We start from the raw sequence: 25,431 nt of genomic DNA on the forward strand, positions 1-25,431 counted from the left end.
TGAAATATTCCTGGCAGTAATTGAAGAGCTACAGTCATACCTCGGTTTAAGTACGCCTCGGTTTGAGTATTTTCAGTTTAAGTATTCCGCGGACCTGTCTGGAATGGATTAATCCACTTTCCATTACTTTCAATGGGAAAGTTCGCTTCAGGTTAAGTACGCTTCAGGTTAAGTACGGACTTCCGGAACGAATTACACTCATACCTTGGGTTAAGTACACTTCAGGTTGAGTACTAGGCGGACCTGTCTGGAACAGATTAATCCACTTTCCATTACTTTCAGTGGGAAAGTTCGCTTCAGGTTAAGTACGCTTCAGGTTAAGTACAGACTTCCGGAACCAATTGTGTTTGTAAACCGAGGTACCACTGTATATGATCCCTTCCCCCCCCCCCCAAAAAAAGTCTATGATCATGTGGAATTCTGATTGTTTAAATTCTTTCTCCTTTGTTACTCAAATGAATAGTGGAAACAAATAGATTTAAATAGGTTACAGTTTGTCCTACTACTTACAAAAGGTTTCATGGACAAGGAGAGGCTACTCATTATACTTTTGTTTCTACATACAGCTAGTCATCAACACCTGTTTCTGGGTTGTTGCCTAAATTAGAGCAGCCTTCTCTATCTTGATCAGAGTGCAGTCTGATTTAACTGTTCAGCAAAGAAGATACTAAATGTTGCATCTTAACAAATGGCATTTTCAGTATTCAAGTATGTTTAAAAAGTATGTTTAAAATACTTTTGTACCATAGGATCTCCTATGTTACACTAGGTTACATCTTTTTTATATATACTGAGTTAGAAAGTACAAGAGATTCTGTAAACTGCTGGGGGAGGGAGAAGTCTGAGGAGCTAGACAAAGAAGTCTCTGGGACGGACGTTGCAGGTAACACACAGCTTTTTTTTTTGTCTATACCTGATGTGTGTGGCTTGACTAGCTTGCATGAATCTTTTCGTTTTTATGGTCTCTTTATGCTCTCTGCTTTGATGTATATCATGTGAATTGCTAGATAAATCTGAGGCAAGGATGTGTGTGCTGATGAATGAATTGTCCTTCCTCTGGGCAAGGAGGTTAAATTAAATGACCCTTTAGTCCCTACCCATCCTGTGATTTGGGTGAGGTACATCATGAAAATCTCATTTCATGATGTTTAAGGATGATGGTTATTTTTGCCTAGGGAACTGGATCATTACTTGGCCATGAGTATTAACAGTCATGCTCAGCTGAAAGAGAACAAACTTATTTGATACTTAAGTCAGTGATACTGCATTAAATGGCATTCATGGTAACAGTCCTCCCCTGACTAATGTGATTTCCATCAAACTGCAGTCTGACAAAAAGAGAGCAGCTAAGGGTGAATGTGTGCACATATTTCTGCAATGTATTTTAGTGTGCACTAGATAGCCACAGCAATCTTCCAAGGTAGGCTACAGGCCCAAACTGACTACTCAGTGCATTTCATGATAGTAAACCTGCTTCTCTCACGCCACAACTAATCAACACTTGCCATATTTATACCACTGGTGGCTCCCAATCTGGTTAAGTAAAATACACATACCGGTATACATATACATATACATATACAATTTCTCTTTCAGGCTGGGCTTTACCTTCCAAAACAGGCAGCTTAACTCTCTCACACATTATAGCATCTTTTCTGCATCAAAAAGAGAAAAATATAAGTAGCTTCCTTGCTGTTACCTGGTTTTGACATTCCCATAGCAACCCATCTCCAACTTTGGTGTCACAAGCTCACCCATCATCTGTTGCTTTACAAGCAGGATTCTGTTCAAAGATGAGTAAAAAGGCTGTGACATGAATAGGACATATTTTCCTGTGTGTTTCTGACAGCTAGAAAATAAAGGCACAGCATGACTCAGGTTGTGTGGACATGATCCAATCTTGCAAAGGTTAGGTACTTTAATTAATGTAAAGAAAAGACAGGAGTCATCACAATCAGCTGCATTTTAAATATAATGCAGCAATAAATAGCCAACCTCAAGCTGAGGATAATGCAAAAGAAAAATTTGTCATGAGATGAGAATCTTGATATTTAAACAAACAGGCAGAGGTTTAACCAAATTGGTTGGCTCAAATCTATGCAATAGGTAATAATACAGCTGCTTCTCTTAGCTATCACAGTGCCAAGCAAGAAATTTGTGTGTTTGTTTAGTCGCTCACAGATAAGGCACCAAATAGTGTGATGATTTGGTCACTGTCACTGAAAGTAACAAAAGAGTTCAGATCTGTATGGGAAGACTTGTGAAGTTCATCAAATGTGGCATCCACTTTTAAGTCCGCGGGGCTTTAAGCATTCATGTGAGCAACTTGAACTGAGCCAAGGAACTGGTGCAGCTTTTTTTGGAACAGAAATTACATGAGTTCTAAATGGAACTCATTGGTGGCTGCATTTTGGCTCAGTTGACGTATCTGAGTCACCTTCAAGGGCAGCCCTACATAGAACGCATCCCAATAATTCAGTCTGTAACCTACCAGAGCATGGAGTACCATGGCCAAATAATTGCTGTCCCAAAAGGGACATAGATGGCAAACCAGGCAGAGCTGGAAATAAGCCACCAGTGACAATACTGCATCCAGGAATATCACCAACCTACAGGCCTGCTCCTTCCAAGAGAGTGCAGCCCATAGGACAATTCCCATGGCACTAAGCAATAGCCCCTCAGAATAGCTTTCTGGAAAAAAAACTGCCTTGAAGTTAGGAGCAGAACCACTGCAATACAGTGCCCCCAACCTCCACATCCCAGAGCCACTCCAGAAAGATACTGTGGTCAGTGTATCAAAAGGTGCGGAGAGGCCAATGAGAACAAGCAGGATTCCGCTCTCCCCACCTCTCTTGATGAAAGTTATCAACCTGGTAAAAGCAGATGCAATCTTCTCAGTCTCTTGAGATAGCTATGACTTCCAGGAAAGCACTCCAGGTACAAATGAAGGGCCATACTGTAACTCACCTCAAAAGCAGGTTTCAGTATGGTTCGTTTACTATGCTGTTTTTACCAGCGTGTGGATGCCATTCAGATTTTCTGCCTACTATACTTTCTGGCAATAAAATATTGAGAGCTTTGATGTCACTAGGGTGCAATATCTAATTGCTTACAAAACACTGAATGACTGTCCCCTTTAACTAACATGTTCTGCCATACCTGAGGTGGTTCCTTCACATTATGAGAACTATCTTTTACAATGCAAAGTTCAGATCAGAAATGTTAACAATCAGCCCAAAGTTGACTGCAAAAAAAAAAAAAAATTAAAGGTCCTGCTGGTTTCCAATTTCTTAGCATCATGAACTTGGATGATGACACAAAGTGGCTCGAGTGGGTAGCCAAACAGTTTGAAAGTATCGCCGGGGAAGATAAAGAGATCGACCTGGACGAATTCAAAGCTGCTCTCAAGGTGAAGGAGGCAAGTTTTGTCAAATGGGGTAGGAAACCCAATTGGGCTGAGGATTATGACAATGCAACAATGTTTTTGCTTAGAACGGCCCCTGTGTGAGGAAATATTATGAAGATATTTGGCTTCGCCCCTTCTTTGGGAGGGAATTTGTTCATACAGATTTGCACATGTGTACCTGGAGATGCTTAATTGGGGGTGGTGTGCAGAAGAAAGGTGGCTGATGGAGACTAGGAGATCATTGGCAGAGAAAGAGGGTGCCAAAGAGCAAAATCAGCAGTGCAGGCAAAGAGTGACAGAGAATGAAGGGTAGGGAGGAGGAAACCTCATTGCAGGGTGGCGGGAGAATGCTGGTATCAGTAGGGACTGAATAAGAAAGGGAATATTGACAATTGGGGGATTTGGGGCTAGGTCAGAGTGGGGGGGGGCGGTTTTTCTGAGCCGGTTTTTAATTACCAGCCAGATCCCCTTTTATCTGAAAGTCCCCAGTTCACTAATATTTCAAGTACTCAATTGCTTCCATTCCCATAATATTGAAGCAAGGTCTAAATAAAGACTAGTGAGAAATTGGAGGGTGTGTGTGTCTGATTTCCATTACTGGATTAACCCCCGCCCCCCAGTTGACTTTGCAAACATTTTCGCCCTCTCCTATAGTCCTTTTTCGCTGAGCGTTTCTTTGCTTTGTTTGACTTGGATGGAAGCGGCACCATCAGTTTGGACGAGCTGCTGGAGGCCTTGAAGCTGCTGGTACATGGAAGTGAAACAGACAAACTCCGGTTCCTCTTCCAAGTTTATGATGTGGATGGTAAAATTCCAAAACAGCACCCTTGTTCACTTGCATTTTGTCAAAACAAGATCATTGTTCTACCCAGCATTGGCACCTTAGGGCAATAACTACCAATGCTCCTGGCTTGGCCCATTCACATGGAATGGTAAATGACTGCAGCAATGTTTTCTTATCAGATCAGTAATGTTTTCGTAACAGACATAAAAGTAGCTTTCATTTTGGTGCAGAACTTTATTTCTGTTTTAGTGCCAGCATAACTTGATTGCATCTCACTATATCCTGAAATAAGTCTTCAGAAAGTGTATCAAATCATGGGCTATGAAATATGTTAGAGCATTTACAAGGCTAGCCCAGCATGTCCAAATCCATTGTGTTGGTTGTTGCTTCAGTGCAAAAAAAAAAAAAAAGGTTATGAAAAAGTCCTCAGGGTTTTTTTTAAGATGCAAGAATATTATAGTTAGCAGTGATTTCATATTTGTGTGTGTGAGTGTGTCGTTGTTGTTGGGCAAAATGCCCTCAGTGGGTCCACTTCCCGAGTGTCCCCTCCTGCTTGCCTCTGTCACCACTGCCCATTCACACCACTGCTTCTGCTTCTCCTTGCACACCTGGAAATGACAGGTGAACAGGCAGCAACAGGAAGGAGAGGGAAGCAATAAAAGCGAGAACACCCCATGCCTCTCTGGGCCTCAGACAAGCTCTGCATGGGCCTGTGTTGCGGTAATCCAATCTAGAGGCCCCAACTGCCTTAAATCTGACCTGTTGCAGATTAATTTATTTGATGCCGACTGGAGATCCTCTTCCACTGTAGGCAGTGGGTCCATTGAACCTGAAGAATTGCGCACGGTCTTGGAGTCATGCTTGAAGGAGAGTTCAATATCTTTGCCAGAGAAGAAGTTAGATGACCTCACGCTAGCCCTTTTCGAGTCGGCTGACTCTGACAACAGTGGGTCCATCACCTTTGAGGAGCTCAGGGAGGAGCTGGAGCGCTTCCCAGAGGTCATGGAGAACTTAACCATAAGGTATTTCCTCTTCCACCTCCAAATCCAACTTTTCTCAACCCACCCAATGCCCTCCAGATGTTTTGGACAATTCTCACCACTCCTGGCATCATAGAGTCATGCTGGCTGGCGTCCATGGGAGTTGTGGCATTAAAACAGCTGGAGAGCACCAGGTTGGGGAAGACTGTCCTAACCCTCTCTGTATCCTGTAACCTCAAATTCCCCCCCTGAAAATGCTGCTGCACTGTCCTGCAGCAGGAGTAAGGCGGCAGCGGAGCTCTCTCATCCTCAGCTCCGCCTCACGATTCTTTCTGCCACTTACAGGAGGATCCATCCCACCAAAGCAACACTTTTTTATTTTTTAAAATTTACATCCCGCCTAATTTTCAAAAGAAACTCGAGGCCGGTAGCAAATCCAACCAACACAATGATATTGACATATATAAGAATCCCCGTTAAAACACCAAGCATGAGATTAACACAAAACACCAAAACTACTGTAACAAATTCCAAAACAGCCATCGCAAACAAACATCAAAGAGAAATAAGAGAAAGAGAAGGCTTTCTTAAAACAGGAACTTTTTTTTTTACCAGCTGCCTAAAATTATGCTGGGCCTGGGCCTGACACACCCCGCTTTTCTTAATTTCATAGAATCATAGAGTTGGAAGTGGATGGGCCACAAGGGCCATCCAGTCCAACCCCCTGCCAAGCAGGAAACACCATCATCTCTAGTTTTAGAAAGCTGTGCACCCATCAGACCAAAAGCTTGGGCCAAAGAGCCTGGGAAATACCAGCAGCAGGAGCAGAAGGAAGGTGGTGGTGTCAGGTTTCAGTTGCCATCTCTGCAGGCTGGGTGGCTGGGGCTCATGAGAGTTGTAGCCGCAAGCAGCTGGAGGGCACCAGGTTGGGTAAGGCTGCTTTGAACCATTGACTCAGCCTAGACAAGTCATTTTCATTGGCTGACAAAGAAATATTTCCCCCTTTGACACCTTGAAATGTTCTTGCCAGCAGCACCTGGGGTTTAGAAATAATTACCTGCCCCTGCTTGCTTCCTAGGCTAAGAAACTCGCTCTGGGAGCCTCTTTGAAGGAAAGTTGCACCCTTTTCCCTCAGCCCCAGCTGCCTGCATTCTCTTGGGGATGAGCTGCATTCCCCTGCTATGTTTCAGCTCTGCGTAATTGGAACTCTTGAGCCTGCTGCCGCTGCTGTCAGCTGTCATTGCGGCGGAAATTTGCTGCGGCTTGCAACACTGGGGCAGAGAGGACTTCGGTTTCCTTAGCAGATGAAAAACAGCCCAAGCATCTTGTGGCACCCTAAAGATTAACGCATTTATTCCCGCAGATGCTTTCATGGATGAGAGCCTGTTTTGTCAGATGTGCTTGGCTGTGGGTTCTGCCCAACAAATGATGCCGCGATAAATAGGTTCCCATCTTTTAAAGGTGCCCCAAGTCTCTCTTGCTGATTTGGTTGCAGAAAAAAAACTAGAGCAGCTGTCCCTCTGGAATTCACCAAGGATCAGTGGTCGGAAGGAGAAAACTCCCTTTGGAAAAAGAGAAGGGCTGTATCTTTGTCTCTAGCTGCTTCCACGCTGGAGCCCTCTAGCGCTGCTGGGGTGTTGCTTTTCTGCAATTAACCAGAACCAAAATTAAAACTTAGCATAGCACCATATTATCTAGCAGTAACCTCTCCTGTGGCCAAGACCGTCCTTTGCTTACTCATGAGCAAGTCCCATTTACCATGGATTCTCGGCATCACGATTTGAGTGTTTTGTCCTTGCAGGTTCAGCCTGTTTTGTTGCTGGCTTCTGAGAGAGAGCTAGAGGGAAATTAGCAATGAATAGCCCCTCTGAGCTATAGCCTCTGTGTCAGTTTCTTTTTCCAAAGCAGTGTCATGCCTATCCATGACCTGGTGCCAGATGTGGAGTCATTGGAAGACAAACCAGACACCCCACAGATCAATGACCTTGAGGAGCAGGCAGGTTCCCCTATAGGGGTCCTCTGGGTTGATACCTGGTGGAGCTGTAAGAGGAGAATGCCGGCACCAGAAGCTCCAGTTCCAAGCCAAAGTGCATAGCATGCATCTTTGGGCTCTGTGGGTAAGGAATCCTCTTGTAAGGCATCCCTGAAACTCATTCAGTACCAGAAATGGTTGCCAGGGTATTGTCTAGGATGCCAAAGTATGTAAGGTCATCCTATTGAGCCTTCTAGTTGCTGGAAGCAACACAGGTCTCTGGCTCCTTGCTCCTGAGTCTAGTTCCTTCTCTTTATACCATGCCTAAACTCCCTGTCATGCTAAATGTTAGACTGCTGCCTGACCTGGCCCCTGGATCATATTTTGGACCTAAACTGCTTGACCTTGGTTTGTCCAGACCGCAATACACCTGCAACCCTGCTTAAGCCAACTGGGACTCAACCCCGGCTGGGCTGCACTGGAACATGGCAGTCCTGTGGCTATAGAGACCAATATGGGAGAGACATGTTTTGTTGCAACTGGGGCAGATGAAGGCATCTGACTTTGCTGCTGCAGATGCACCGTGGCGTTTCTTCTCTCTGCTCTCCGCCTAGCAGTCATTCCTCCTCTGGTTGCTGCTAAGGATGCATGATCTGTCTCCAGGCACTGCAGTCGTCCTCAAAGGATTCCCACAAGGCAGCGTTGATGTTGCCAGCTTTCATGTCACATTTGCAGACATTATAACACAGAGTTGGTCTGCCAATGGACCTGGTGCCTGAAGCCAGCTCCCTGTAGAGCACGTCCTACCATCTTCCATTCTGTGGATGGCAAATGACAAAATAGCAGTGAATGTCACGGTTAAAGAAATAGGAATGTGTGGAACAGGCATCCCCAAACTTCGGCCTTCCAGATGTTTTGGACTACAATTCCCATCTTCCCCGACCATTGGTCCTGTTAGCTAGGGATCATGGGAGTTGTAGGCCAAAACATCTGGAGGGCCGCAGTTTGGGGGTGCCTGGTGTGGAAGCTCGCGAGTCAACCGATCACACACATGGAAAAGCTGAATCTGAAATAATCTGCCTGAAATATAATAAAGCCTACATCTGGAAGCAAAGAATGTCAGTTCCAGAGAGGAGCCAAGGCAGAACCAACCTTTACCTATCGCTTTACTTGAGAATTCCATAGGGCTTAGACAAAGTCCAATGGACTTTTCTTTGTGTTGAGCTTCCTGGCAAGGACTAAGTCATGCCAAATCTGGGGTCTGCTGTCCAGTTTGGTGCTTTACTTGTCAAGCGATCCTTGGGCATCACAGACGGGGGCTTCTCTGGTCTAAAAGAAACACGACAGGCTGCAGCAAGAGGGTCCATCGAGCAGATCCTGCATCTTCTGAAATCTTTCCATATGTGATAACAGTCCTCTGGTACTCGAGTGAACCAGCAGGTGGCTCTGTGTGATCACTGAGGCTAGAAGCACATGCTGTTCACAGAAGCCAGACCCCAGAGCTATCATGCTCCAGTATTTGTATACATATTGAATTGTACACTGGCCTGAGCTGCCTCACCCAAGGCAGAAACATCCACCCACTAGCCATTCTCAGCCCACATAATCTTGTTTCCAGTAAGCCACAGTTCAGCTGCCACTGTGTAACAAAGCTTTCAGAACAGTAGCCGCAGATAACTCATGCAAGGGAGCCAAGCCACATGCTATTTGGGAAAGTACGTTTCCCTCTGTGCTTTTCCAGTTCACCTGCCAATCTGCCCCTGGGAGAAACTATTTCCTAACCCCCAAATGGCAATCAGTCATGCTCGGAGGTTGAAGAAAACAACTCAACAACAGTGGTTGTGTCACACCATACATTGAAAGCACATGGCTGCTTCCCCCAAAGAATCCTGGGAACCGTAGTTTGTTAAGGATGCTGGGAAGTGTAGCTTCTGAGGGGGTAAACTACAGTTCTTGGAATTCTTGGGGTGGAGGGAGTCATGTGCTTTCAAACAGAGGGGGGAATGTTCTCAGATGTCCTCTCTAAAGAGCTTGTGGGAAAGCAAAACATTGTGGTAGAAGTAGGATTATGTGAACATTAATTTTGCCCACCCAATAGAATCATAGAATCATAGAGTTGGAAGAGACCACAAGGGCCATCCAGTCCAACCCCCTGCCAAGCAGGAAACACCATCAAAGCATTCCTGACAGATGGCTGTCAAGCCTCTGCTTAAAGACCTCCAAAGAAGGAGACTCCACCACACTCCTTGGCAGCAAATTCCACTGCCGAACAGCTCTTACTGTCAGGAAGTTCTTCCTAATGTTTAGGTGGAATTTTCTTTCTTGTAGTTTGAATCCGTTGCTCCGTGTCCGCTTCTCTGGAGCAGCAGAAAACAACCTTTCTCCCTCCTTTATATGACATCCTTTTATATATTTGAACATGGTTATCATATCACCCCTTAACCTTCTCTTCTCCAGGCTAAACATACCCAGCTCCCTAAGCCGTTCCTCATAAGGCATCGTTTCCAGGCCTTTGACCATTTTGGTTGCCCTCTTCTGGACATGTTCCAGCTTATCAGTATCCTTCTTGAACTGTGGTGCCCAGAACTGGACACAATACTCCAGGTGAGGTCTGACCAGAGCAGAATACAGTGGTACTATTACTTCCCTTGATCTAGATGCTATACTCCTATTAGGTCTATTTCTTGGTACATATATTTAGCAACATGGAAGAGCCTGTTGGATCAGGCCAGGGGCCCGTCTGGTCCAGCATCCTGATTCTCACAGCTATCAACCTGATGCCTGTGGGAAATCTGCAAGCAGGATTTGAACGCAAGAGCCCTCTCTCCTGTGGTTTCTAGTCCTGCCCTCTGTCCCATCCATTACCCTACCAGCCCCAGTAGGCAGCAGCTGCCATTGTATAATAATATACAGTACACTGCTGATGAGCTCAGGGTTATGCAAGCTATGTAGCCCAAAGCAGTTTATGTGCTTGTTCATCAGGCATAGACTTACCAAGTTGCACATTGTCCAGTCACATCAATAATAGCAGATTTGTATTTCTCACAAACCAAACCATATTTTTAAGACTGCTCGCTGAAGAAATTTGCAAAAAGTAAGTTTCACCCCCTAACACCAGGGAGAGGGCCTTCTCGGTAGTGGCACCTGCCCTGTGGTACAACTTGCTATCAGATGTTAAGGAAATAAACAAATACCTGACTTTTAGAAAACATCTGAAGGCAGCCCTGTTTAGGAAGGTTTTTAATGTTTGATGTATTTATTGTGTTTTTAATATTCTATTGGGAGCCGCCCAGAGTGGCTGGGGAAACCCAACCAGATGGGCAGGGTATAAATATATTATTATTATTATTATTATTATTATTATTATTATTATTATTATTATTATTATTATTTCCTGACATGCTTCATGGTCTCTTCTCTCTGGGTCTCTCTCTCCCCTCTCGCAGTGCTGCAAGCTGGTTAAAGCCCCCCACTGCTCTCAGGAAGAGCCATGCGCCACGCTACCTGCGCCCAGCCTATTGGCATAACAACAGGAGCAAGCTTCTCTTCCTAGGCAGCTACCTGTGTGTGAACATCCTCCTCTTCACCTTTGCGGCCTTGAAGCATGTTGACTCTGGCCCCTGGATCATGTTGGCCAAAGGTTGCGGTCAGTGCCTGAACTTCAACTGTGCATTTATAGTGGTGAGTAACGCGATGAATTCATTATGTAGTGAATGTGTTAAGCGTACAGAAGTGGCCGTGGTGGGTCAGAACAGAGGTCCAGCGAAAAGACGGCACAAGAACAAGTTAATTCTCTCTGTTTGTATTCTATGCTGCTCCTCTAAGGCTAATAAAAACCCATGGCCTCCAATAAGTAACTCGGGCGGTGAGTACCAGCAAGATCTGAGCCACAGTAGGGCTACTGAGAAACAGGAGGGCAATATTGGCCATGCTCAAGGTTTACAAAAGTACAAGAAGTCTTTAAAATATTTTTTTAACCCATTGAGGACTGAAGATACTCAATAAGTTGAGTGTTAATTGGAAAAACAAAAACAAAAGAAGAAAAGGTTGGGGGATGCAATTGAGTGTCTTGGAGAAGGGCATGGCTGGCTCAGCCACCATGATACTCCATTCCATACCACCACCACCAGAACTGTGGAAAGGAACACTTTGTTGCAGGCCCCCTTATTGATTTCTGTCGTCAAATCTCGAATGTTGCTGCTTAGGGGTGCTTTGAATGTTTGAAATAAATAGATTCGCCTAGCCCAGCATTCTGTATCTGACAATGCCCAATTAACAAGCATCCTTGGCAGCCATCCTTGATTTTGTCCAGGCTCCAGAAGATGCTCATAGCCAAGAAGTGGAACACAAGCTTTGCATGCATAGATTCAATCCCCAGCCATCTCTAAATGTCTGGGAAAGTACACAGGCTATTCTTTTTTCAGCCAGAACTCACCAGGACTGACTTTCGTCACCTCTTTGGTGCATTGCGTCACCTCTGTAGCTTTGCGGCACTTTGGCATACCACTTTGTGTTGCGTGATGGAGGTTGCGTCCAGGGGTGGCACGGCAATTGGTGTGGTGTAGTGTGGGGGTAGTGTGGTGGGTGCTCCCCTAAAAGAAGCTCAACAAGTTCTATCACCTCTTTTTCTAGAAAAAAAAAAGCCCTGGTGCTGCGAAGAGCCACAACCAGTCAGGCTATACAGCCCTCCAGATGTTTCAAGACTACAATTCCCATCATTCCTGACCACTGGTCCTGCTAGCTAGGGAGCATGGGAGTTGTGGGTCAAAAACATCTGGAGGGCCGAGGTTGAGGAAGCCTGTGCTAGAAGGACTAAACCTTTGACTCAGTATAAATCCATTTCATATGCTTGTGGAGCACTGTCCTTTTAGAAGCATGGCTGGTACAAACACATGGCTCTTCAACTAACTTCTACAGCTATTTTCTCACCCCTTGAAGGTGCTGATGTTGCGCCGATGTTTGACCTGGTTGCGGGCTACCTGGTTAGCCAGGCTTCTGCCTCTAGACCAGAATGTCATTCTGCACCAGCTCATGGGCTATGCAGTGGCGGTTCTAACAGCGATTCACACAGGGGCCCATGTGGCCAACTTTGGTAAGTGACAGTGTTCTAATTATTTATTTTTTTATATATATATATATATATGGCCTTTCAATCCTACCATGCCTCCTTTGAAGTAACAGGTAGGCCTCACTGCACCCAGTGGCAGGGGGTGTTTTGGGGGGAGAGGGAGGGGTGGAAGGAAACCCAGACACAAAAATGGAACCTTTTGACTGCTGAACCCCTCGAGTTACCCTAGTGGCAGGAGGGGACTCGGAGGGGGGCAGCATGAAGAAGGAGGAGGGTTAAGTTAATATGATAAGAATAAGATTTTGAATTAGAACAGAAAACCCGCCATAATTAATTGAAGAAGTTAAGAAATCCAGGAGGAAGAGAACCGGGGAAGCCGCAAACAAACTGTGATGAGAATAAGATATTGAATTTATATTTTTTTCTTTTCCCTTTTCCCTTTTTCTTTTTTTTTCTTTTTCTTTCCTATCTGTTGTTTTGTTGTTAAGCAAAGTGATATTGAAGAATTAGCTGGGGGATAGACCAAACCCCAGAGATCCTCCGCCTATGTCCTCTCAGTGGCAGGGGGGGGGAGGAGGGGGGAGGAGGGAGGGGGGAGGTCAAACCCAGCTTAAAATGGACCCCTTTGTTTCCCAATGCCCATGGGTATCACTGGTGGCAGAAGTGGCCTTGTGGGGGGAGGGAAAATGAAGGGACTGAGCTTATTTTGTATGTGTTGTATGTTTTGTCTTTACAAAATTAATAAAAATTATTATAAAAAAAAATGAAGTAACAGGTAGGCCTGGGGGCTCTGTGGACTTTCCACTTCCACCATAAGGACATAACAATGATTTTAGCCACCCATGGGCCGCTCTCCTGTGTTTTCCCTGTGGTGCTTGCATCTTTTTATAGGCTACAGAAAAATTGACTTTTTTAAAGAGTCCAATAGCACAATCTCCACAGGTGTAAATGACTTAGCACTAATTTCTCCCTTCCTTTTTTTAAAAAAAGAAGTGTGGTTTTTACTTGTGCAGTGATGCCTATTGCCATGCATATCCACATAGGCATACTTGAACTACTGCCTTTGCCCATGGTGTCATTTTATCAGCATGTTGCTCCCCCCCCTTAATCAGGATTTTAATTTGCGCTAAAACACCTATTTTTGAAATCTGAAATATTCACACGCAATAGTGCGTAAATCAGAATTTGTTATTTTTTTATTGCATACATTAATGTATCGTTGTGTTTTGTTTCTAAAGGCTGCCTGCTCTGGCATTTCTGGATGGTATCATTTTATCACCTCGTTCGCCTACTCCAATCTTCCAAGTTGCTCTAAAACTCTTTGAAACATCTGCTTCAAGTTTTTGAAGCAACTGTGCTATAGCAGTTGTCAGGGGGTTGTTGCGGCTACTCTCGAGGAACGACGCTCCAGTCTGCGTTGTCTTTAAGAGTTTTATTGTGCATACTATTTACAGTGCAGAGACATTAGAAAACATGACCGCCTAGTTACTTTCAGAACCCAGCAATGGCTTCCATCTGCTTTTCGGCCAGCATAAAAGCCTGGGCACCCCAAAACGCCGCCCCTTCGCCCTACGTGTGGGTGCGTGCCTCAATTCGGGCGCCGGAAGGCAAGGTCTCCCCTCTTGCTGGCTGGGGCGGCGCCTGGGCTCCGACGTCTCGCTGAGCCCCTCATCTGCTGACCCTCGACCAGAGCGGTGTCAAGGCTCGGGCACGTCTCTGAGCCCCTTCTGCACGCTCTAAAATGTGCTTTAGTGCATATCTGGACAGTTGTTTAAAATGGAATTGTTTAAAGGTCTAAAAGAGACATGCTCTGGTCCTTCTCCAACACCTTGCTCTTTGCTCACATGCTTTGATGTGGGCAGAACGGATCAGGATGTTCCCATACAAAAAGTGCTATCTGCTTGAAGAAAGTGTGTGCACTCCCTACATTCCCTGCCTACACAAACAGACGTACTGTCTGCTCCAACATGCCAGGGGTTTATGGGAGTTGTAGTCCAACTCTCATCTGGATGATGCAAGTTTGGCGAAGGCTGTCTTAGAGCTTCACGGTTCATATCATAACACAGAATGCCGTTATTGCGGTGCTAGTCCACTGCACGACTTGAATTCTCTGAGTGGAGGTCTTTCTCTCCCCCCTGTAGTGAGAATGTCTCAGATCAAAGGCACTTATCAGCTTTGGGAATACCTCTTCACCACCCGGCCTGGGATTGGCTGGATTTATGGAACTGCCTCCCTCACAGGTCTCGTGCTGCAGCTCCTCATCGCCCTCATGCTGGTGTGCTCTAGCACTTTTGTCCGCAAGGGTGGCCATTTTGAGGTGATGTACTTGACTTCCTCCTCCTTTCTGTTGCTAACGTCAAATAATAATAATAATAATTTATACCTCGCCCATCTGGCTGGGTTTCTCCAGCCACTCAGGGCAGCTCCCAACAGAATATTAAAAACACAATAAAACATCAAACAAGTTCCCTAAACAGGGCTGCCTTCAGATGTCTTCTAAAAGTCAGATAGTTGTTTATTTCCTTGACATCTGACAGGAGGGCGTTCCACAGGGCGGGTGCCACTACCGAGAAGGCCCTCTGCCTGGTTCCCTGTAACCTCACTTCTCGCAGGGAGGGAACCGCCAGAAGGCCCTCGGAGCTGGACCTCAGTGTCCGGGCAGAACAATGGGGGTGGAGACGCTCCTTCAGGTATACAGGGCCAAGGCCATTTGCCTTTCGAGTCAAGCAACTCCAAGTGTCAGTAATCTCTTTTGAGCTTTATTTATTTTAAATTATTGGTGTGCCCTTCATCTGATTTTAACTTTGGGCTCACCCACATTTCCTCTTGTCCAGTGGAAACTTCAACCCACAGAAAAAAAAAGATTGACATTTGAACTGATTCAGTGGTACACAGCGGGTTTTCCCAGGGGGAAGTGGTGGGACAAGCAGAAGTGTAGACAAGCCCTTAATCATTCAAAACACCTCCTTGCTCTCTTGAATAAGGAATATGCTCTTCTTTGTCGCCAGCAGGTCTTCTACTGGACTCACCTTTCTTACATCTTCATTTGGGCTTTGCTAATTGTCCACGGTCCTAATTTTTGGAAGTGGTTTGTGGTGCCTGGATTTCTTTTCCTCTTAGAGAAGATCTTCGGTGTTGCCATGTCACACGTTGGAGGACTGTACATAGTAGAAATCAACCTCTTGCCCTCAAAGGTTTGCTTCCCAAACAATGGTGAATTAAACGGGGAAATGTGTGAAAATACCTAATTTTCCGAACAGAGTAGAGGTGGAAGTGGCTTGAGCATCTGATTTGATTTCCCCGAGCTTACAAATCATTCTGATTTGTTTCAGGGAGTTTTATAGGATGCTGTGTCAATCCCAGAGTTTTCCGTGCATTTTTAACATCAATTTCCTTACCCAAGAAATTCATAGCATCCTAGAATTGCAGCGTTGGAGTGGACTCCAAGGGTCATCTCTAGTCCAACCCCCTGCAATGCAGGAATCACAGCTCAAGAATCCCCGACAGATAGCCATCCATCCTCTGTTTAAAATCCTCAAATGAAGGAGAGTTCACCACCTTCCAAGGTAGTACATTTCACTGTCAAACAGCTATTGCCGTCAGAAAGTTCTTTCTAAGGTTTAATCGGAATCTCCTTTATGGACATTTGAATCGCTTGGTGTCAGGTCGTACCTTGTAGTGCAGGCGAAAACAAGCTGCTCCATCTTTCATGTGAATGCCTGTTCAGATATTTGAAGTGGGCACTCATATCACCTCTCATCCTTCTCTTCTCCAGCCTAAATGTACCTAACTCCCTCAATTGTTCCTCATAATAACAAACATTCTGAATAGAATTATTGTTGAATGGATTTGCATAGAACAGGCACGTCCAGCAGGTAGATCGTGACCTACCAGTAGATCACTGGACGTCTGTGGTAGATCACTGGCAGATCACTGGCTCCCCTCAAAGAAACTCAACAACTTTGGCTCCCCTTAAAAAAGCTCAATTTTTTCCCCTGCACCCACAAAAAAGCACAACAACTTTGACCTGAACCCCAAAAAAGGGGGTAGATCACTGCCAGTTTTTAACTCTGTAAGTAGATCGCAGTCTCTTGGGAGTTGGCCACCCCTGGCATAGAACATGCACAGCCTCATTGTGCAACCTGAATTTGCTGACATGCGACAGAATCCCAACCCGCTAAATAGTGACCATCTAGAAGCCTCCTGTGAGCTGGGCATTGTGCTTCCAGGTCATATGCAAACAAGATGTTGCCTTAGTTGACAGCATTTTCCCCTCTTCACATGTGCCCCATCTTGCTCTTTTTGATCCAGGTGACTCATCTGGTGATCAAGAGACCTCCGTTTTTCCACTACAAACCTGGTGACTACGTGTACCTGAATATTCCAGTCATAGCCAAGTATGAATGGCATCCATTCACCATCAGCAGTGCTCCAGAGCAAGCAGGTAGATCCCAAGCCAACCGGAAAGCAGCCTGGGCTGGGGTTTAAAGGCAAGGGCATCAGTCAACCCACACCAACCTGGCACCCTGCAGGTGTCGTGGGAATGGTTGCACTCAGGTCCTGTTTGCGTGTTTCCCATTGAGGCACCTGATTGGCCACTGTGAGGACAAGGCATTGGACTAGATGGATCCACTGGTTTGATCCAGCAGCCAGGCTATTCTTGTGTTCTTCATCATAGAATCATAGAGTTGGAAGAGACCACAAAGGCCATCCAGTCCAACCCCCTGCCAATTATTATTATTTATTGAATTTATATACTGCCCTATGCCCAGGGGTCTCAGGGCGGTTCACAGAATAAAATCAAGATATAAAACCACAAAATACTTAATAAAATTAAAAACAGCAACCCAATACCCCCCCACACACAAAAACCCACATTTTTAAAGGGCATAGGATGTAAATTGAATCAACCAAATGCCTGGTTAAAAGGAATGCTTTTGCCTGGTGTCTAAAGGTGTATAATGAAGGTGAACTTCTCTGGGGAGAGCATTCCACAGATGGGGAGCCACTGCAAAGAAGGCCCATTCTTGTGTTGCCACCCTCCGGACCTCTCGAAGAGGCGGCACACGAAGGAGGGCCTCAGAGGATGATCTCAGGGTCTGGGTAGGTTCATATGCAAAGAGGTGGTCCTTGAGGTATTGCGGTCCTGAGCCATTTAAGGCTTTGTAGGTTAAAACTAGCACTTATGCCATGTCTTCCTATCACTCCCAGCCAGCACTGCCAGACGCTATAGTTGAAAACATCTGGAGGGTATCAGGTTGGCAAAGGGTGTAAAAACCTTGATATGTAATCTGTCTGGTCCCACTGTCTGTCATGCCAGGAAGAAAGAGTCCCATGCTATTGTCCCAGAGCAGCAACTCAGGGCTGTGCAGATATAGTGAAGCAACCCCCGTCAATGCTGCAATGGATTTCTCTCTGTAGAAACATTGATAAAGTCACTTCTCTCCCTAATCCCCTTCTTGTGACCCAGGCTTGATATTCCCATTGGTCTGTATGTGCTATGAAATTAACATTGGTCCTGTTCCTCCTTTTTTTCCAAAATCAAGTTTGCAATATTCCAAAAGGCTTGCAAAGCTCAGATCAGGCTCAGCACGTTTCAGGTAGAATCCCTTTCCTGGTGTCTCCAGCCCACCCAAACCTTGACACGCCATCCCTGAGTCTGCTGTAAGTAAGTGGTGAGTTCCTGCCTCTTAATTTGGGAAAGGTGGCCTTGAACTGCTTCTTGCTATGAGGTGGGTTAGCTCCTGGCTCTCAGCTCAGTTTAACAAGGACTGCTAAGGATGCTTGTGTTCCTCACTGGGTAACTTTCTGCTTTCTTTCCAAAGGGACCATCTGGCTGCATATACGGTCCCTGGGACAGTGGACCAACAGGCTATATGAATACTTCTGGAATCAACAGGAGTGTCGTGGCCACAGGTCCGAATGGCTGGACAGAAAGGCAAAGAAGAAAAACAGGTCCCAGAAATGGGTGCAGGTTTGCTATTAAAACAACTCAGTAACCATGATTGTGGGGTCTTCTATAGCATTTTTAAAATCTTAATGGGTTGATTCTAAGTTAAATTCTTTGGCATTGCACTGGATGCAGACGGTACTGGGGGGTTATGGGGTGGGGGTAGAGGCAAAGCTGAGGCTCTGTGCATGCTTGGACATTCATTGTTAGAGAAATCATTTCCATATGGAGCAAGGTCTTTTGTGGGGAGGGGGGTTACAATTTGTGTGGGCAGAATACTGAGCACAACCCATCACGGACTCACCCAGCCCTTGTCAAGTTGTGGACAGCAACACAGAGCTGAAGCAAGGCCAAGAGGGCCGCAGGTCAGATCCTGCAGCTCACCATGAACTTTTGTTCCAGAAATGTCTCTTTGGCTCCTCTGACCTGGACCAGCCTGTGGCCAGCAGTTCCGACGAGATGGTTGAGATCTTATCTTACATGCCCATCAGGCATCCCAGCTGGGAGACTGCGAGTGTCGGAGCAGCCAGCCAGTGCAAGGAGGGGAACACACAACCCAGAAGAGGAAAGGTCTTGCTTCTCCTGGCAAATATGTATACATTCCATCCTTGATAGACCTGCCCCTCTCCTGCACCGAAAGGCATACTTCAGCTCTTGCTATATGGCAAGGAATCCAGAGGCTGTGCGGCAGGGTTTAGTTTCCTTCAGGAGTGAGGCTACAGGAGGCTTAGGTCCTTTCTTGAATCTTGACAAATGTGCAAGGAGAACAGAGCGGAAGCAAACAGACTCCTAAGACAGACATGAAAATTTTCACCAGTCCCCTTGTGCTTCCAGGCCAGCATCTATATAGCACTAAACTCACAGCCCTATTCCTCTGTTTCTGAATGAAAAAAGTGTGCATGCACACGAAAGCTCATACCAAAATAAAAACTTAGTTGGTCTTTAAGGTGCTACTGAAGGAATTTTTTTTATTTTGAATGAAAAAAGTTCAGCTTCTTTCATCTCTCCTTACAGTGCTGGTTTCAGACTTGCAGGTGAATTGCCCTCTTAAGGAAACTTGCACAGTCATTAGGGAACATCAGCACTGTGAACTGGCAGGGTATATTGTTGGTGTGCTTTTTCTGTCCTTTAACATATGTTTCCTTATTCTTTGTTAAATAATAATAATAAAAAAGAGAAAGGGGAAAATGAGAAAGCAAAAGAAACAATAATTTACAGAGCCACCCACCCCTAAATAGGGCTCTTCTTTCTAATGGGCTATGGTGGAGCTTTTGCTAACAAGAACATATTTGTTAACAGATTCCTGGCAGGCTTATTGAGAATCAGAGACTCTGTAACATCAAGGTAAGATCTGCTGCTGCTCTATGAAATGCCCTGAGCACCCACAAGCAGGCCAGGTTCTGTACAGAGTATAGAAACATCTCTTCCCCAGAGACATAAGGAGGCCCTATTTTGGGGGGTGGGGGTGCAGGAGGGAGCAACCAGGTATCAGGAGAAAGCTCAGGGTGTATCAAGCAACTGAGTACAGAAGTCAGAGTTTGTAAGGCTTAATAAAGGGGGCAGGTAGGCACTTGAGGGGAAAAGAGGTGGGAATGTGCCCTGGACAGAGACAGAAGCATATTAACACCACAGTTTTCTTAGCATGTGCCAGGAGGTGATGCTAAGCTAAAATGTGGGAGAGGGCTTTGGGACAATGTTCCCCCTCTTAAAAAGATGTCCCCTCACTTTTGATGCAGTTTAAATCTCTCTCTCTCTCCCAGAGTGAGAGGAAACTGAAAGCTTTGCTTGCCCTCTGTTCTGTCACGTAGCCAAATCTAAATAAATAGGCTATATCTGGTGCTGTGGTGACATCATGTTCGTTACACAATCCCTGATGGGCTGGGATCATGCAGGGAAGAAGCCCTTCCGAGAGAAAAGTTGGCAGCAAGACAGCAACCGACAGGAAAAGCGATGGCCGCATAGAGGCATCGCAGAAGGGAGGGAAAGTGGCGGCTAGTGGCAATAGCAGGGGTGGTGAATCGCTAGGCAAGCCAGGCCCAAATGCAGGCCAGTGTTCTGAACTCCCACAGTTGTGAATTCTTCCTTATCACTAACTAAGAAGATTGTTCACTGAAAGCTCAGTTAACTCCTCTGCGGTCTCCGAGGACAAATGGTAACATAACAGATTTACCACGAACAGGATCAAATGAGTGTCGTGCCGTTATCTCCCTAGTGTTACATCGATGGTCCTTATGGGACTCCCACGCGAAGGATCTTCACATCAGAGCATGCTGTTCTGATAGGAGCAGGAATTGGGATTACACCCTTTGCCTCCATTTTGCAAAGCATCATGTTCAGGTTGGTCTGCTGCAGATTAGAATCAATTCTTTTGTCAAAGTTGCAGAACCTGCATTTCCCCCCCCCCCCATTTCCAAAACTAGTTTTAGAATGTGCAATCTTTTATTTGATCAACATCTTCTGCAAGCGTGAGGAAACCTTTTCAGTCTGAGAGCTATATTCTCGCATGGGTACCCCCTGAGGGTCAGGGCAAAAGCGGGTGTGTCTGTACCCTTGTACAGCAGACTAAATTCCAGCCCCCCAAAAAGCCAGAGGTCACCACAGATGATGCATCTCTACAGTCTTCATCCAGGTAAGCAAGAGGGATTATCGCAGGTCAAGGCACATTCCAGCCTTCCCTAAACATTCAGGAAGTGTAGCTCTGGGGAGGAAGTGTGGCTTACTGAGAATCTTCATGGATCTGCCTTTGGTACTTGGAGGTCTGCATCCGACCCCAAACCCTCTCCTAGCCTGAGGTTTCCCAGGTCTACTGTCAAAAAGGCAGTATGATTCAAAACCTTGTCTACTTCTTGTAAATCAATACACGCAACTTTTAAAAATGGTTGCCACTTTTTAAAAATCACCATTGAACTTTCCAAGTAATAAGCAACAGCCATTCCTGGTTGTATTTGTTAATGCCAGCTGCTTAGAGAGGCTGGCAATTCTCTGCTCACCTCAAAAGATACCCTATAATTTTTCCTTCTTTCTAGACACCGTATGCGAAAGCAAACCTCTTCTAGCCAGGAAAACATGAAGCTCCTGAAGGTGAGGTGACGTCCTCAGCTGTGGCTTGGATGTTTGTGCAGAAAAGCATTTTTTGCTACAAAAACAGTGAACAGCAGTAGCAGTAAGTAAAACCTTCTTGTCTTTAGGTTGACTTTATCTGGATCAACAGAGACCAAAAATCATTTGAATGGTTTGTAAGCCTGCTGACCCAGCTGGAAATCAATCAGGCCGAAGAAGACCCTAGCAGTAGGTGACCAATTTTTGTCCTTGTCTTTGTTTAACTGTGACCCAAACTGAACACCATCCTCAAGAGGATGAAGCAGAATGGTGCCCCCTGATGCTTCCAAAGTGCTTAAACTGTAGGTTGGATATATTTTGATGGGAAAACTGGACTGAATTCACACATGAACCATTCTACACCCCCAGCACCCTCCCCCCCCCTCTCTCCCTTTCTCTTAGTGGGGTGCCAGAAAACCTGAACTGGCTCAAAACACAGAATTTCTCCATTCTAACATCCAGGCTTTTCCTTGTTGAAATTAATGTTAAAAAACCTACCATTTTTCAGTTGATCTCTCAATATGATTTCAGAGAAATGTGTGATGGATCATTGGGTGGAGTGGGGGGGGGCTGTGCAAGGTATGCCCGCTGCGTGCCACTGCCAATGCTCCTGGCAGCCATGCCACCAGCATGTTCAGCATGCATAAGGTGGTCCTCTGTGTGTGTACCAATGTACCAGCACAGAACTTCTCCACATGCGGTTAGATGCTGGGCCTACCGGAGTGGTGCTCTAGTTATCTCCTGCTTGGACTACTGCAATGCGCTCTATGTGGGGCTGCCTTTGAAGGTGACCCAGAAACAACAGTTAATCCGGAATGCGGCAGCTAGACTGGTGACTGGGAGCAGCCGCCGAGACCATATAACATTGGTCCTGAAAGACCTACATTGGCTCCCAGTATGTTTCTGAGCACAATTCTGTGGGATGGAACACTGGGGCAGACAAGTCACAACAGTTCCTAGAGTGTCCACTAACAGGAACTCACCTGGAGGGACACCTGACTACAGGTCAGTTCCTGTTCCCTCCAGATATGCAGATGAGATTAGCTGATTTTAGCCCCTAGCCAACAGTCACTCGCTCTCTTAGCTACTTCCTCCTTCGATGAGGACACATCTTCAGAGAATCTACAGATAGGATGGTTCTCCCTCTTGGCCTGCAGCCAAGAGTGAGACCAAATGGAGCCTTACTTTAGCAAGTAGTCTCCACATGTATATATTTGTAACTTTTCTAAGCAAGCCTGCCTTTCTGAGATTATGCTGTTAACTCAGGATGAAACTGTAAGTAAACTCTATCTTATTTTATAAACACTGTGTTGGGTATTTCTTTTAAGAGGGACAAAGGGGACCTTTGCCAGGAAGTGTAATATTGAAGTATAAAGTGTAATATTGTTATAGAGGTTCTAGCGAACCTAACGCACATGCTTTGCTGCGCGCAAAAGGGGAATGTCACTCTGCTGATATTGGAAGCTTGCTAACACAAGCTTGGATAGGATCTATCTAATAATATATCCTAATCCACATCCCTAATATTCCCACAAATTCAGTGTTGGTGCTGACCTTTAAAGCCCTAAATGACCTTGGCCCAGTATACCTGAAAGAGCGTCTCCACCCCCATTGTTCAGCCTGGACACTGAGATCCAGTGCCAAGGGCCTTCTGGCGGTTCCCTCACTGCAAGAAGTGAGGTTACAGGGAACCAGACAGAGGGCGTTCTCGGTAGTGGCACCCGCCCTGTGGAACGCCCTCCCACCAGATGTGAAGGAAATAAACAACTACCTGACTTTTAGAAGGCATCTGAAGGCAGCCCTGTTTAGGGAAGATTTTAATGCTTGATGTTTTATCCTGTTTTTAATATTCTGTTGGGAGCTGCCCAGAGTGGCTGGGGAAACCCAGCCAGATGGTCGGGGCATGTACCATATGTATGCATGTACGTATGTATAAATATTATTATTATTATTATTATTATTATTATTATTATTAATTATTACCAGGACCTCACCCACCTCTTATGTGGAGGAGCTTTATGCACATACAGTGGTACTTCGGGTTGCAGACCCAATCCGTTCCGGGGTGCCATTCGCACCCCGAAAAGTCCGCAACCAGAGCGGCGATAGAACACATGCATGAAAGCATGATAGAGCGCTTCTGCACATGAATGAAGCGCGCAGAATGCTTCTGCGCATGCATGAAGCGCGCAGAATGCTTCTGCACATGCATGAAGTGTGCAAAATGCTTCTGTGCGTGCATGCGTGGCGGAACCCAGAAGTAAGCACTTCCGGGTCCGCCGCGTTTGTATCCTGAAAGAATGCAACCCGCAGCGGATGCAACCCAAGGTATGACTGTATTTGTTGCCATGCCCGTGTTGAGCCACATCTCATGAGGGCCAAAGATGGGAAGAGGCTGTAGCTCAATAGAAGAACCCCTGCTTTGCAGTCCCCGATGGCATCTCCAGGCAGGGCTGGGAGAGGTTTCCTGAAGCCCTGGAGAGCCACTGCCGCCAGTCAGTGTAGACAATACTGAACTAGATGGACCCAAGGGTCTCGGTCCATATAAAGCAATTTCCTCTGTTCCTATGCAGCTGGTGGGTTGAGGGGAGGGTCACAAACACCTGAACCCACAACCCCCACGCTTCACATATCTTTCCATGTTCCTTCTGATGTGCAGACCGCTTCTTGGAGATGCACTTGTACATGACCTCTGCGCTCGGCAAGAATGACATGAAGGCTATTGGCCTGCAGATGGCGTTAGATCTCCTAGCCAAAAAGGAGAAGAAAGACTCCATCACGGGCCTCAAGACAAGAACCCAGCCGGGGCGCCCAGATTGGAACAAGGTAGACTTCACAAAGCTACTTTTAACACAGTTTACAACAGCTTCCCACCCCCCAAACCCAGTGCCCCATGTACGTATTTGAGCTGCAGCTCTCACCAGTCCCTGACACCAAAACAGCTGCCTGGCACCAGGTTGGGAAGACTGATTCCCAAGCATCTTTGTGGCTGTGGTGTGAGCTGCTTTTAAAGAACAGATTCTAGGTCAGTATTTCGGGGACTCTGGGCTCATCCATACTTCTGCTTGTCGCAGAATCTTCTGATTCGAGAGCCCATAAATCTGAATCAGAAGAAACATCTATCGGGTTTTCTGTGGGTTGGTGGGTTTTCCCTGGTAAAGTGGTGGGGCAAATGGAAAATCACTCAGGCAGTGCTGGGAAAGCGGAAAACTTCTCGGATGCATGCTTTCTAGGCACCAGACAAGCAGAAGTGTGGACAAGCGCTGGTACAGGGGAGGGACCTCAGGTTCAAATGCCTGCTCAACCTGCTCAGTGGGTTCCCTTGGGCCAGGCAGCCTCAGCCTAACTGACCCCACAGAGCTTGTTGTGAAAATAAAATGGGTGCGGGCAGAACCTTTGGAGGAAGGGCAGAATAAAAATGCAATATTTTTTTTAATGCATTTGAGATGTATCGGGGGAGCCCAAGGTGAGGCCATTACCTTCTTCTGAAACTTGAAAAGAGAGTTGTTAGAATTCTGTCTTGTATCTCTTCCCGGTACCCCCAGCTTTTTCAGAAACTAGCGAAAGAAAACAAAGGCAAGGTCCACGTCTTCTTCTGTGGCTCTCCAGCTCTTGCCAAGGTCATCAAAGCTCATTGTGAGCAGTTCAACTTCCAGTTCTTCAAGGAGCACTTTTAAGCAGCATCCCCGGGGGCCATCCTGGACTGAGATGTTAAGGCTGCAAGTTATGCGTGAGTTAAGTAGGCATTTTGATTTGTGGGGGGGGGGAACATTTGTGGAATAGTTCACCAAGACCCCCAGCAATTTTCAAGTGGTCATTAGAAATTTTTTTTGTTAACTGCTGTCCTAGAGATGCTTTGTGAATCAACCCTTCCTTTGTGTTTGAATGGGCCAAACAACACATTGTGGTTCATCATGTAGTTTACCATTGAATAAAAAGACCTTTCTTTTCTGAAATAGCCAGCATGAAAGGCAGTTGTCTGGATTGGGAGGGAGATCAGCATGGGGAGGAGAGGGGGCTTGAACACTTTGTTCCCTGCTGTGATCCCAATCTGGATCCCTCTACACATACACACACACACACACACACCTGGGTTCTGGCCCTTTCTCTTCTCTCTTGCAACTGTATGCAAGAAGGAGGAGAAGGGAATGTCTCCTGCAGAGTCACGATTG

The 25,431-nt window shown here is 45.9% G+C and overlaps 1 protein-coding gene and 1 long non-coding RNA gene across 2 annotated transcripts; one reads left to right on the plus strand and one right to left on the minus strand.

Moving 5' to 3' along the window:
• Positions 1-1,258: 1,258 nt before the first annotated feature.
• NOX5 (NADPH oxidase 5) lies at positions 1,259-24,936 on the plus strand. The gene is made up of 16 exons (XM_088657056.1): positions 1,259-3,409; positions 4,061-4,211; positions 5,002-5,212; positions 10,589-10,823; positions 12,081-12,234; positions 14,352-14,527; positions 15,222-15,404; positions 16,522-16,654; positions 18,036-18,184; positions 18,563-18,730; positions 19,460-19,504; positions 20,373-20,497; positions 21,187-21,241; positions 21,349-21,448; positions 23,919-24,085; positions 24,805-24,936. Exons 1-16 carry the CDS (start codon positions 3,299-3,301, stop codon positions 24,934-24,936), a joined length of 2,295 nt encoding a protein of 764 aa, XP_088513182.1. The 5' UTR covers positions 1,259-3,298.
• LOC148683663 (uncharacterized) lies at positions 19,822-24,955 on the minus strand. Its single transcript, XR_015946866.1, has 3 exons — positions 24,739-24,955; positions 21,151-21,296; positions 19,822-20,506 (listed from the first exon to the last, which is right to left on the minus strand). It is a non-coding gene; the product is annotated as an uncharacterized LOC148683663 (long non-coding RNA).
• Positions 24,956-25,431: the final 476 nt, after the last annotated feature.

This window comes from Zootoca vivipara, chromosome 13, assembly GCF_965207765.1.
Source record: "Zootoca vivipara chromosome 13, rZooViv2.hap1.1, whole genome shotgun sequence".
Lineage (NCBI taxonomy): Eukaryota > Metazoa > Chordata > Lepidosauria > Squamata > Lacertidae > Zootoca > Zootoca vivipara.